This window comes from Hermetia illucens, chromosome 1 (assembly GCF_905115235.1).
Source record: "Hermetia illucens chromosome 1, iHerIll2.2.curated.20191125, whole genome shotgun sequence".
Classification (NCBI taxonomy): domain Eukaryota; kingdom Metazoa; phylum Arthropoda; class Insecta; order Diptera; family Stratiomyidae; genus Hermetia; species Hermetia illucens.
Window position 1 is genome coordinate 20,070,255 of NC_051849.1, and position 14,136 is coordinate 20,084,390.

General features: G+C 43.4%; 1 protein-coding gene across 2 annotated transcripts in view; it reads right to left on the reverse strand.

Moving 5' to 3' along the window:
• The window catches only part of LOC119653021 (membralin), a 251,628-nt gene that overhangs the window by 219,753 nt on the left and 17,739 nt on the right, over positions 1-14,136 (reverse strand). For both annotated transcript variants that reach the window (XM_038057468.1, XM_038057464.1), the window contains 3 exons: positions 7,745-7,838; positions 7,620-7,677; positions 7,473-7,556 (listed from right to left, as the gene is read on the reverse strand). In XM_038057468.1, coding sequence (XP_037913396.1) covers positions 7,473-7,556; positions 7,620-7,677; positions 7,745-7,838 — 236 coding nt within the window. The remainder of the gene's footprint in view (positions 1-7,472; positions 7,557-7,619; positions 7,678-7,744; positions 7,839-14,136) is intronic.

The window sequence follows — 14,136 nt, forward strand, 5'->3', positions numbered from 1 at the left end:
CTTCTGACTGAATTATGCCAATACGGGACAAGAAGCGGTGTCCAAATGTACCTCGGACCAATCTGCCACAGGAGTCACTGAAGACAGGCTAGGTACTGCGCCGAAACCCGCCACTTGATAGCTGCACTGTTCTTCAAGTCGCGCTACACACACCTACTGAGCGGGACAAGTTCTTCGGGGTCACCAATTTGTAGGTAAAATTACAACAATTGGGCTCCTCGGAGCGGCCAGTGAAACCTACCTACCTACGTAAGAACAAACTAATTGTAGTAGGAGAGCACCAGTTTTTAAGGTTTCGTTGAAAACAAAACCTTATTAAAATCGATTTACTGTCTGTCTGTCACACGCACTTTTCTCAGAAACAATTACATCGATTGACATCACGCATGTGTGCCAATCAAATCGTTCTATTGGGGGAGGTTCCCATATAGCAAAAGAGGCATGTAAGAATTTTTTTCACTGAATATAGTCATGTGGGGTATCAAATGAAAAGTTCCAATTAGTATCATCCAAATTAGGTCTTAGTTTTGAAGTCAATTGCGAAACGGAGGAATGACGGGGTCATAAAGTGGTCACTTACATTAAGGACCATTCTCAGAAACTACCCACCAGATATATCTGAAAAAAAATCATGATGATGCCCTTAGATGACACGTAGGCCCCGAAATACCCTTCATAACGATAGCTACTGTAAAAGTATATTAATATACCAGTATTTTTAAATTTTACTGCGAATCCCCCTTGAATTCATCATAAACCTGTAAAATTCCATTAATATAGGCTTTAGCATAGAGTAGCCTTCTGGAAAGTTTGATGGGAATGCTGCTATTGTTAACAAAGCTACAGTAAATCAAAGTTGCGTCTTTTGCGTGAAATTGGTACTCTCCAAGAGATAAAATGTCAGTATTTTGCCGAATTGAATGTATATATACTACAACTATGTGTAAATGAAACTATCATGTAACCGAATATTATTACCTAAAAAATCAACAAAATCTTTCATACCTAAAGCACCAACCTTCCGATTTCCGGACTTATTTTTTCAGTAACTGAAGTACAAGAAATCGGAAAACCACAATGATCATTTAAGAATAGCTAAAATGATTCTGGGATGCATCAAGGAACATTACTAAAGCTTGATCAACAGACAGCAGGCTAATTTCCACTTTGAATCCTTCTGCATTGACCACATCGACACTCTGCGGCTCATATTGGAAAACTGCAGGGAATTTGAGTTAACGAAAGAGGTTCACCTGCTCTTCATCGCTTTCGGGAAGGCCTTAGACAACGTCAACAGGCAGTGTATCTGAAGTGCTCTACGCAAAAAGACCATTCTGGAAAAACTAATTGCTATTATCATAGCGGCACACAAGCGTCGGACTAAAGCATCGAAAACCCAAGGTTCTCAGTCGGAAGAGTGATCGTACTCTTTTTATTTGTATTAATGGACAGAGCATCGAAGATGCTGATCAATCTGTATATCTTGGAAGAGTCTTGAAGACGTATAGTACCGAAGAAGCGAGCGAATGATCTAAGTTTATTTATTTATTTATTTATTTAATTAACGGACAACAAACAGAGAGAATTCCAATTAATTATTGTCCTCAGGAGGAGGAGGAGAAAGCAAAAAACTTATCCTACGTTTAAAACTACTTAAAGTAGGGAAGTTAAAAGGACTAAGCTGTTTTGCATTATAATTTCGGCAAAGCCTGGCAATCGGGGAATGAAAATAGACTTCGAGCTCCGCGAAGGGCACGTTGAAAATATCTGCGTTACGTGTGTTATAAGACGCAGGACGGCAGGTGATCTCGTCAGCGGCGGAGCAGTCCATCAGGCCCGAGGAAAGTTTAAAGAATGTGCATAAATCCAGATAGGATATACGCTGTTGTAGGAAAAGAAGGTTTAGAAAGCGGAGGCGGGAAGGGTAATCCACACGAGGGAAGCTTTTCTTAAAGAAGAGAGAACGAGTGAATTTACGTTGCACATTTTCAAGGGTAAGACAATCACAGTTACGAGTGGGTGACCAGATCACGGAGCAATACTCGAGGGTATTCCTCACAAGGGAATTGAAGAGAGCTAAGGAGGGTTGGATGGAGTCAAAATCAGAGGAGGAGCGAAGAATAAAGCCTGACAATTTTGCTGCTCGATTGATGACATCGAGGCAATGGGTGTCAAAACGGAGCTTATTGTCGAAAGTGACTCCGAGGTCTTGGGTGGAATTTAAGCAGGATAAGGAATGTCCGTCAAGCGATTAGGAAAAAGAAGTAGGTGAGGATTTTAGGGAGTAGCACATAGAATGACACTTTCTGACGTTTAGCGCTAAACCATTAGTCGAGCACCAACGAACCAGAGTGTCCAGGTTATTCTGAAGAGAAACACAGTCTATAGGCGACGATATAGCGGAAAACAGCTTAAGGTCGTCTGCATAGAGCAAACAGGGACAAGTAAGGACGGGAGGAAGGTCGTTAATAAAAAATAAAAATAGCAAAGGACCCAGAATAGACCCCTGTGGGACGCCAGAAGAGGGGGAGAAGGAGCGGGAAGTACAGCCGTCAAAAGAGACGCGGCAGGATCGGTTGGAAAGGTAAGAGGCAAGTCATAAAGCAAGTGGTATGGGAACGTTTAGGGACGAGAGTTTGGATAGAAGTATCTTGTGATTTACAGGGTCGAAGGCTTTAGCAAAGTCAGTGTAAATGGCATGCACTTCCTGCCGTGAATTTAAACACTTGAGGACAAAGTTCATAAAGTCGCGCAAGTTTGACGCAGTGGACCTACGCTTAACGAAGCCGTGTTGTTCTTTCACTATGTGATGGCCAAAGTGGGCGGACAACCAGTCGCTGACATATCTTTCCAGGATTTTGGAACAGGAGGAGAGGAGGGAAATGGGACGGTAATTCTCGGCAAGCGAACGATCGCCACTTTTGTGAATGGGAATAATGAGAGCCTCTTTCCACAAGCTGGGAAAATGATTCTCTTCAAGGCTTTTGTTGAAAATAAGAGATAGGGGAAGGGAGATGGACTTACCAGTTTTGAGCAAAAAGAGGTTTGAAAGACCATCGTAGCCAGGTCCGACCTTCGCATCAAGTTCGCCAATGAGGTATTTGACAAGGATAGGGGTAAGAAGGGGAATGGTATGGGCAGGCTACATCTACTATCGGGAGGGATTCGGAGGAAGGGGGAGGAACATAGACTGACGAAAAGTAGCGGCAGAGTAAATCACAAGATCGTTGGGGGCAGTTAGCTGAGAAGCCAGAGAATTTAATGGACGGAGGGGATAACTGGACAGGGCAGCGGGAGTTGCGAATGTGGGACAAGAAAGGTTTCAGATTTCCGCGCTTTAATGAATCTTCCACGCTGGACAAATATTCGTGTCTGGACTTACGTATTAAAGATTTGACCGTGGAACGAAGGGATTTGAAAAAAACTAAGTCAGCAACGTTTCTAGAAGACAGGAACTTCTCCCTCGCAGTCCGTTTTTGACGTAGTTTTTTGTGAATTTCAGTGGCGAACCAGACGGGGTAAGAGCGTAAGCACTTAGGAGAGGAGGGAACGTAACAAGGAAGAAGATCAGATAAAATGGTATAGAAAGTGTTGATTGCTTGGTCACATGTAAATGGAGAGAGCAGGGGGACCCAGTTGATTGACGCCAGGGCTGAGTTCAGACCTTCGAAGTTCGCCTTACGAAAGTTGAACTTGATAGGCTTGCGAGCGACAGGAGAGTGGAGTCGGGATATCTGAACATCGAACTCGAGAGCAGGATGATGGGCGTCAGGGGCAACGTAAGACGGAGCATGAAGGGATTGGGAAAGATAACGTACAAGAAGGTTAGAGAGGACAAGGTCAAGAGTGCGATCTAAGCGGTTTCTAGAAAGATTAAATTGGAGGGCCCCACAGGTGTACATGAAAGTGGATAGAGGAAGGGAAGGGTGGGTCGAGTTATTAGGGAGGGAGGGAAGGCCAGGAGTAACGGGCCAGGAGAGCATAGAAAGATTAAAGTCACCACAGAGGATGAAAGGAAGTGAGGGAAACAAAACGGTTAGGGCCTCTGATAATCTGTCGATGAAATCCTCGTACAGAGAAGGCGGGCTTAGGCAGGGAAAATATACACACGATATGATAAAGGGACATACGTTTGGCGGAAGGACACGTATGGTAACAGAATCGTAGGAGGAGGAGGAGGAGGAAAAGGTGATTTCGGCACGGAGAGGGGACTTAACAGCTATTAGGGCACCTCCGCCAGTTGTCTTGCCAAGCGCAACGTCTCTGTCACAACGAAAGACAGAGTAATCTTCAAGGAGCTCAGAATCTAAAATCCTGTCATCCAGCCAGGTTTCAGAAATGCAGATGACATGATGTTGGAATGTTAAGGCAGACAGTTTGAAATCCGACAGCTTGGTCCTTAGACCCCTTACATTTTGATAAAATAGCGTATAGTTATTGGAATCATTCAAGTTCGGCGAGGCAGGCGGGCTGGCCGGAAATTTTCACGAATTTTAGACCTCTGATAAGGCTTAACGAAGACCCCCTGTGGCCAAAAGGAGGATTGGATGATAGCATCGAAGTCATGGGGATATGTCACTTTGAAGGAAGCTATCACTCGGTCAGGAGAGCCATCCTTCGTCAGCTTCACACAGGAAAGAGGTGACAAAGTTGAGTTGCTTTTGCTTCTGATATAAGCCAGAATTTCGTCGGGCGTAGTGGAGTACGCTAGTCTTGACACGAACAGCTGTTTCGGTGGCGAGGCGACGTTCAATTGGGGGCCGCTCGGACGACATGAGGTCGAAAGGGCCTGCGGTTCAGCGGTGGCGGGCGTCGATGATACACAAGAGGAAACGTGCGGTGGTGCTAATGTAGCGACTGTAGTATAAACGTCAGAACTTCGTAGCGCATCCGATGTTGCGTAGGGAACTTGTCCCTCGGATGGAGGATTTTTCAGTAGGCTAGCGGACGTCATCGGGTTGATACCATCTTTTATGGACACACTGGAATAGAGCGAGGCAGATAGAGGCAGAGAATTAGAATTAGTCGACCGGGGCGACTTAGGTATGGCGCCAGTTTTGTTGGCTGCAGTCGCCGGCGAGGTATAAGCAGAGCCAGTCAGCGGCATCTCAGGAGCTGAGACTACGCTGGTGCTCGATAAAGCAGCAGCTTGCAGGGGCAGAATTGTCGGCGATTTTGAAACTACAATTTGACTCGACGCTAAAGTCGCCGTGTGTTGATGCAGCAGCTGAATTGCATCCGATAGCGTGGTACCGCAGCAGGCGTTACAACGATAGGTAACGTTAGGGGAAAATTTAGCCCGAATATCTATAAACGCAGAGGGAATACCCAAGCACTTGGCGTGGAAGGTCACATCACAGTACCCATCGCAGTCTAAAAATTTGGAGCGAATAGATTCCGGAAGTTATTAAAAATGGTGCCCAACTTGCGGCCCGAATCCACGACCAATTATTTAAGTCATTACAAATACTTGCTCGTTACAAGCACCTTCCCGAAAGACCACAGATGTATCAGTTTCAAATGAACCCCGCAGTTACTAATATGTATGAATAAATGTATTGTATCAGTTTAGCAAGACAAGAGACATTTTTTGAATTTCAGTCCTTCAAAGTAATAGAGATGAATATTTTTGACTATTCCCGTTCCTTATAAACTTTGTCTCGTTTGTTATGGGTACCAGTTATCAATATCAAATCTTTTCCTCAGCCCATGCCTATAGAGAACTATCTTATAATAAACACATTATCAATGAGATAACTCGCCGCTATAATACATACGCATAAGCGAGTATCATTGTTTTTTTCCAAAATGGGACGAACCCTTCCTTATTTACCTTTCAATCTTACAAACAAAATATTAGATTTTTGTTTAATCCTTTAGTCCAGGTACCACCAATTAAGGTTGTCGTCGAAACCGTGGTCAACATCGAGGCGGGTATACAATTCTTGGATAACGCCACTAAGGATGAAATTCGTTCGGATATAAGCAAAATCATTCGTAATAACGCGCCCGCAAAGATTTGTAAACACGATTTAAAAACAATACGTGCACTTCGTGATAGACCGCTATATTATCTCAAGGCGGACAAACGGAATAACGTCGTCGTTATGGACAAAACGAAGTATGACCAGGTTGTCGTTGCAAAACTGGAGGATCGAAACTTCTTCAAATTGGGAAGCAATCCGCTACCAGAATCTATCAAAAGGGTCGATCGAGCGCTGAAGGAGGCTAGGATTGTATTCCCGACCATTGGGCGACTCCGAATGCTAAATCCTGCGCTTCCGTAAATCAGATGTCAATCGAAAATCCACAAGGAGGGGACAAGATGCGAGAAATCATTGCCGATTTCACCGAAGTGCAACATCGCCAGGTGGTTGATGAATGAATGCCAGGCCCTTGGGACGACGAGCAGTAAGTATTCGGTGACTAACTGTCACAAACTAATACAGAAACTGCAACGCATTGAGAGGATGGGTGAAGACGAGGTGATGGTATCATTCGATATGAAGGCATTGTATCTCAATACGCCAGTGAAGGGATCAATTTTCGCACTCGAAAGATTCCTGAGCCAGTTTGGATCTGACCCGGGATGGAAAATAAAAGTTCGAATTTATGCAAACCTTGTCAGGCTCTGCCTGCACCAAAACTATTTTACGTTTCGGAATAAATTCTACAACCACTTCAGGAGTAGCGATGGGGAAACCTCTCTCGCCGTTACTCACTGGAAGGTACATGACATCAATCGAATAAGAAATTGAGTCGCGAAGAATAATGCCTAAAGTATGGTTTAGGTATGTAGATGACGTATTTGCGATTGTTAGAAGAGATGATATCGATAGGGCCATCTCCTCCATAAACAAGATTCATCATAAAATCGAGTTTACACTAGAGGCAGAAAAGGATGGTGCTCTGCCCTTCCTAGACCTGAATATCATCGACTCTAGCGGGAAGCTTGAGTTCGAAATATACCAGCTACTTCGCACCACACATTTTGCCAGAAAATGACCGGCTATAATTGCATAATTTACCGGCTGATCACATACTCTCTTTCGAAATACGGTTTCAATAAGAAACGACAGCACGTTGTTGACACTGCTATTAATAACGGGTATAATCCGCAGGATATTGAGAAGGTAATCGTAAGGAAAATAGAGCAACACAATAGGAATGCCCATACAACACTATTTTCGCAGCATAAGGATGTCACCTCGAGCGGGATAAGTATACTATATTCCTACCTATTCAACAACATCAGGAATTGGATAAAAAAGTTTCGACTGGAAGTTATAAGTTCAAGTAGATTATCCACCTTGCGGAATTTATTAGGAAGCGTCCTGTAATCGTAATTATTCTTGGTAGCTTTCGTACTGGATAAGGGAGTATGTCGCTCCCAAAATATATATATACGTCGAAACAAATTGTAGTTTGGATAAAGCTTAAAAATTAAGTTCCAAATAAAATCAGCCACTTACCGACTAACGCCAAAATAACCGTCAATAGTGGGGCAAATGGGAATCTGGCCGACACATTAAACTCCAACATTTGCAAAAGGTCAACTGTAAGGTAAAATTTAAAATGATTTGAGAAAACGATTTCCAAAGTAAATACAGATATATTACCAATGAAAACAAATATTTGATGATGAGAATATCTGAGCAACATGGATATAGAGACGGTCTGAAAATGGAGTAAAAATATCCAATTTTACCTGAGGAATATAACCTTAAACACAAATAGTACTCACAAAAAGAATCATCACGCAAAATGCTGCTGGATAGGAACTCCACGGTGCCCACCACATGGACACGAAACGATAGTGCTCTCCGGTTACGACGTTTCTATAAGAAAAAAACAAAGTGTGAGCCGCTTCATTTAGAATAAAGAATTTAGACCTAGATTATCGACAGTAGCGCAACCAGTGTTGGGCCCATCGCAATCGAAAGTTTCTGACAACCTGATCTCGAGCTAAGATCTTCCAATTTATTACTGCCAACAAATTATTGGCGTTCTGGCATAGGCCAACGCTACGCTAAAAGCAAGGACTACTTTGTGAGAGACGTCCCCACAGATATTGCCCTTATAGACTTTCCGGCGAGGGTCTGTAATGATCCATGGCTTAGGCGGAATGCTTGAGACGTCGCAAGAGGATTGGCTTGGCAAATTGCATTCTGTAAATTCGTTTCTTGTTCAAATATTACCGGCAGTATAAAAACTCCTATAAAATGCACTTCCAATACTCCATTTTCAAATTTTATAAATAAAGTCTGACAACGACAATCTTTCTCACATATGAGGTTTGAGATATTACGTTCGAAGTGTATGAGCGTGACGGATCCAATTGCAGGATTTTGTGAGGAAAACGATCGTGGTAGGTGGTGCAGTGAATCGATCCGAAACTGATTCGAAATATCTCGATTTGGACAACGGCGGTAACGGCATTAAATTAAAAGTTCTCTTTTAGGAGATTATGCATGAAAAGTGTTCGGTTTAAAATTTGCCTTTATGCCTTTTCTGCAATTTTTTTTTAAAGTTCGAGCAAAAAAAATCGGTTGTTTTCTTAGAGCTTTGGCCAAAAATCGCACAACTGGAAAAGAAGAGAGTATATATAGACGGTGCCTCAATCTCATCAAGGGCTGGTGGTCGGTATTTCCGATGAGGATGTGATCCGTCGTTGATTTCCCTCATTCGCGGCTAAATCCCAGTCTTTCGGTCGAACCGTTATTTTCTTGTGTCGAAATTTTTAATTTCTTTGGATAAGTTCTCACTCGCGGTTTCCATCGGCTAAGAACTAAGTCACCGTTGGAAACAAGACAGGTGATTTTTTTTTGTAGTCGCGCAAGAGAAGAGGAAATGTCCAACGGGCAGCCTGTTGAGTTGAGCTGTACGAGGTTAGACAATTAAGTAATGAGACTGATTTTATTGCTGGTGCAACCTTCAAATCCCCTTCCCCTTCTCCAGCATCCTTCCCCTCTCCATTTATATATTCACCACCGCTCTAGCTTGTTTAGCTCGCTTGCTGTGTCGTGTTGAGTAAACGTGTGTTGGTGGTGCTCGTCACGAAAATGGAGAAACGAAATCTAGAGCAACGCGTCGCGATAAAATTTTGCACCAGATTGGTCGAAATAGCTTCGGAAACATACGCTAAAATTGTAAAAGTGTATGGTGATAGTGCTCTTAGTCGTGCCCAGATGTTTCGATGGCATAAAGAGTTTAAGGAGGGGCGTAAAAGCGTGGAAGACGAGAAACGGGGGACCAGTCGAAGTGCGGACTGACGCGAATGAGCAGCGTGTGCGCGTCCTAATCCTTCAAGATCGGCGTTTAGCAATTCGAATATTGGCCTCGAAACTGGGTATGAACCGTGAAACAGTCAGACAAACTGTAATAGACGATTTCGGGATGAAAAAGTTGTGCGTGAAGATGGTTGCAAAGAACCTTTCTAAGGAGCAAAAGCAGCATCGAATGACCATCGCAGAAGAATGTTTGGAAGAAGTGGAGAACGATCCCACGCTGCTTGATGGATATGATATGCCACCCTGTGACTTTTTATTGCTCCGTAAAACAAAGTCGGTGGTTAAAGGAACCCATTTTGAGTCAACTACACACATCCAAGCGGCCGTGACGAGGATACTCGCGGACATCCCCATCGAAGCGTTCCAGAAATATTACGAAGAGTGGAAAACGCGCTGGAATCGCTGTATAGCTGACCAAGGGGACTACTTTGAAGGAAATGGCAGAGTTGTAGAATAATTTTTAAATATACGGTTTTTATGGAATCTGTCTCATTACTTAATTGTCTAACCTCCTATATATTTCTCGGCAGAACTGTAGGGTCAATATTCGCCAATTACCCAGGATAGTTTTGCTCTGAACTTTTGCCTCTCCGACCATAGATCTCAGATAAAGCCCTGTCGTGTATGGGCCTCGTCGTCCATCTAGACCAAGTGAACTGTCTACTGCACCCGTTAAGCTTGATTTTATCCACAGTCCACCGTTATACAGATGGAATAATCCATCCTCATGAGAGGGACCGAAGATTCTCCGGAGAATTTTCCTCTCGAACGTGGTTACGAGTTCACAATTTTGTTTCTCATAAGCAAGTTTCCAAAGAAGGAATGAGGACTGGCAAGGTCATGGTCTTGTACAATAAGAGCTTTGGCCTTATCAATAACATTTTTAATACCGGAATTTTAATAGACTAAACATCATTCATTCTAAATTATTTCATGACTCACGCGAGAGAAACTTCGATATTTTAGCTTTTAATGTGGACAAACGAATTACAAAGCAGCTCCTTCAGGGGCTATCTGTCGTGGATTTTCCCTCCTCGATCGCGGTATCCACGTTAGTTAGTGGAGGAAAACGTGCGCGATTAGGCCATTTATTTCTTTTATTTTTTTTATTGCCGCAACTGTCTTCATCTAGTCACCAACCTCAACACTCAAATCTTCACAACCCGTCTACACTAGTCGTTCAACAAGAGCGAGATCAATCTGCTCTCAAACAAATCGCCGTAAGAAAAGAAATAGCTCCGCAGATAGCGAAAGTGCAATCAAAATTGTCTATCACAAACTTCCCTTGCAGGAGGCACAATTTTTCCTAACTCACAAAGTCCCAGATTTCAATGCTTTCGTTTCATTATCATGACTTACAGACAAAAGACCTGCAACACCGAAATAGCACAAAGACGAACATAAGCATCCATGACGAACCGAAGTTCTAACCCGGAGCACCACAAACACACACACACACATTCGCCACTTCCATAATTGCATTAAATATTTTTGGATTTCTTTGTAAAACAGCTCTAATGCCAAACGATGGGTTGACAGTACACAATTCTTCGTACCACCGAAGATCGTGGAGCATCGCATGAAACAAAGACTGAACCATTCTTTGATAGCGCAATCGATTAGCCTGAACTCTAAGGGACCGTCCATCTAGTTCAACATGATTGGTTTAAAAAGACAAACTCTAATGCAATTCTTCGAACATCAACTCGATGCTCGAGGGCGATTTCTCGAATACACCGAAAAGAACCCAGTCACAAACGATCGATCTCTTTCTCGGAGCCAACCTTTCGTTACTGAACCAATGCCAATCGGAATACTACTGAGATGGAAAACGCGTCCAACGCACAACCTACTTGAAATATCGAAAATAAACTCTAGTCGTGAATGGAGTTCCACACCGATCAAATATTCTACCAACTTCTGGTCGGAGGATATTCGGAGGGGGTTCGGAGACTTTGAATCAGTTGAGTTTTTACAGAATTAAAACAACCGATGAACTTACCACCGCAAACATCTATATTACTGCCACAATCCCAACAGAGCCACAAGCCAAGGAAGTCACTTCTTCGTATAAATCAATTTCATCTACTACTCAAACATCGCTACAAGTTTGTCAATTAGATTTAAGTGCCACAAAAATGAAATAATCATTAACTTTCTTCTTTCATTTCATTCTTTTTCTGTGGAAGGTAACCTTAGCAACACATTGGTATTGGTATTGGGAGTTGCACAGAAAAAATAGATATATTTGGAATTTGGTGAATAATTTACTTAATTTTTGGTTAGAAACTCCATAAAAAAATTGATCCCTTATTAGGCAGCTTTTATTCTAATGTCATTGTGGTGCTTCAAGTCAACATGCAAATTAGGTAAATTATCAAAAACGAATTCCAACTTCGTCAGAAATTGTCGGAAGGGTTACATAGTAGAGTGTGAAAGTACAGAGGGCATAGTCCAGTAAATCATCCACTCTCCAGCAAATCAGGAAAACGCTTTCGTCAACGGAAGTCGAGTTCGAGAGGAGGATTCCGAATAAATGTATACCAAAGCCCATTTGTAAGAGCTCCTTGGTATCTTTCAGACAATGTTGTCCAGACCTCCGCTGCGTCTGCATAGAGTCCATGACAGATTCCATTTCAGCTTCCAGAAGAAAAAAAATGTAATGGGAATTACCCATCACCCCATTGCAGAACAGAAAGTCAAGTGGCCGCGCCGGTCCGAGAGGGTTGCCACTCAATCAACGTATGATGTCGTTCCTCATGAGCAACTATTTCTTTTGAGGCCTCTCTTATACTGTAGGTGGTCTTGTGTTTCTTGCCAAAAAGATTCACGAGGGTCACTAGAGCGATCGCCATCACAGCAGGCTGTGGAACAGTATCGGAAGCAGGTCACAGGGGGTCTTCGTCGAGCCTTATCAGAGGATTAAGCTTCGTGAAAATTTCCGACCCGCCCGCCTGCCTCGCCGAAATTAAATTTTTCCGACAACTATACACTCTTTTCTCAAAATGTAAGGTGTCTAAGGACCAAGCTGTCGGATTTCAAACCGTCTGCCTTAGCATTCCAACATCATGTCATCTGCATTTCTGAAACCTGGCTGGACGACAGGATTTTAGATTCTCGGCACCTCGAAAGTTACCCTGTCTTTCGTTGTGACAGAGACTGCGTTGCGCTTGGCAAGACAACTGGCGGAGGTGTCCTAATAGCTGCTAAGTCCCCTCTCCGTGCCGAAATCATTTTTTCCTCCTCCACCTACGATTCTGTCTCCATACGAGTTATTTTGCCAAACGTATGCCCCTTTATCACATCGTGTGTATATTTTCAGCCTGCCTACTCTGTAGGAGGATTTCTTCGACAGATTATCAAAGGTCCTAATCGCTTTGTTTCCCTCACTTTTTCAGCCTCTGTGTCGACTTTAATCTTCCCATGCTCTCGTGGCCGATTACTCCTGGCTTTCCTCCCTCCCTAATAACTCCACCCACCCTTCCCACTTAGATCACACTCTTGACCTTGTCCTCTCTAACTCTCTGACTTCACTCTCCTGTCGCTCGCAAGCCTACCAAGTTCAACTTTCGTAAGGCGAACTTCGAAGATCTGAACTCAGCCCTGGTGGCAATCAACTGGGTCCCCCTCCTCTCTCCATTTACGTATGACCAAGCACTCAACACCTTCTATACCATTTTATCTTATCTTCTTCCTTGTTACGTTCCCTCCTCTCCTAAGTGCTTACGCTCTTACCCCGTCTGGTTCACCACTGAAGTCCACAAAAAACTACGTCAAAAACAGACTGCGAGGAAGAAGTTCCTGTCTTCTAGAACCTATGCTGACTTAGTTTTTTTAAATCTCTACGTTTCTCGGTCAAATCCTTGATACGCAAGTCCAGAAACGAATATTAGACCAGTGTGGAAGACTCACTAAAGCGCGGAAACCTCAAACCTTTCTTGTCCCACATTCGCAACTCCCGCTGTCCTGCCTAGTTATCCTCCTCTCCGGCTCCTCAGCTAACTCCCCCCAACTATCTTGTGATTTACTTTGCCGCAATTTTTTCTCAGTCTATGTTCCCCCTCCTCCGAATCCCACCCGATAGTGGATGTAGCCTGCTCCGCATCGCCTACCGTTCCCCTTCTTACCCCTATCCTTGTCGAGTACCTCATTGGCAAAATTGATGCCAATATCGGATCTGGCTACGATGGTCTTCCAAACCTCTTTTTGCTCAAAACTGGTAACTCCATCTTTCTTCCCCTATCTCATATTTTCAACAAAAGCCTTGAAGAGAATCATTTTCCCGGCTTGTGGAAAGAGGCTCTCATCATCCCCATAGACAAAAGTGGCGATCGTGCGCTTGCCGAGAATTACCGGCCCATTTCCCTCCTCTCCTCCTGTTCCAAAATCCTGGAAAGATATGTCAGCGACTGGTTGTCCGCCCACTTTGGCCATCACGTAATCAACACGGCTTCGTTAAGCGTAGATCTTACTGCGTCAAACTTGCGCGACTTTATGAACTTTGTCCTCAAGTGTTTAAATTCACGGCAGGAAGTGCATACCATTTACACTGACTTTGCTAAAGCCTTCGACACTGTAAATCACAAGATACTTCTATCCAAACTCTCGTCTCTAAGCATTTCTATACCACTTGTTTTATGGCTTGCTTCTTACCCTTCCAACCGATCCTGCCGCGTCTCTTTTGACGGCTGCACTTTCCCCCCTGGCGTCTCACAGGGATCTATTCTGGGCCCTTTGTTATTTCTATTTTTTATTAACGAGCCCCCCCTCCTTACTTGTCCCTGTTTTCCTCTATATCGTCGCCTATGGACTGTGTTTCTTTTCAATCTAACTTAGACACTTTGGT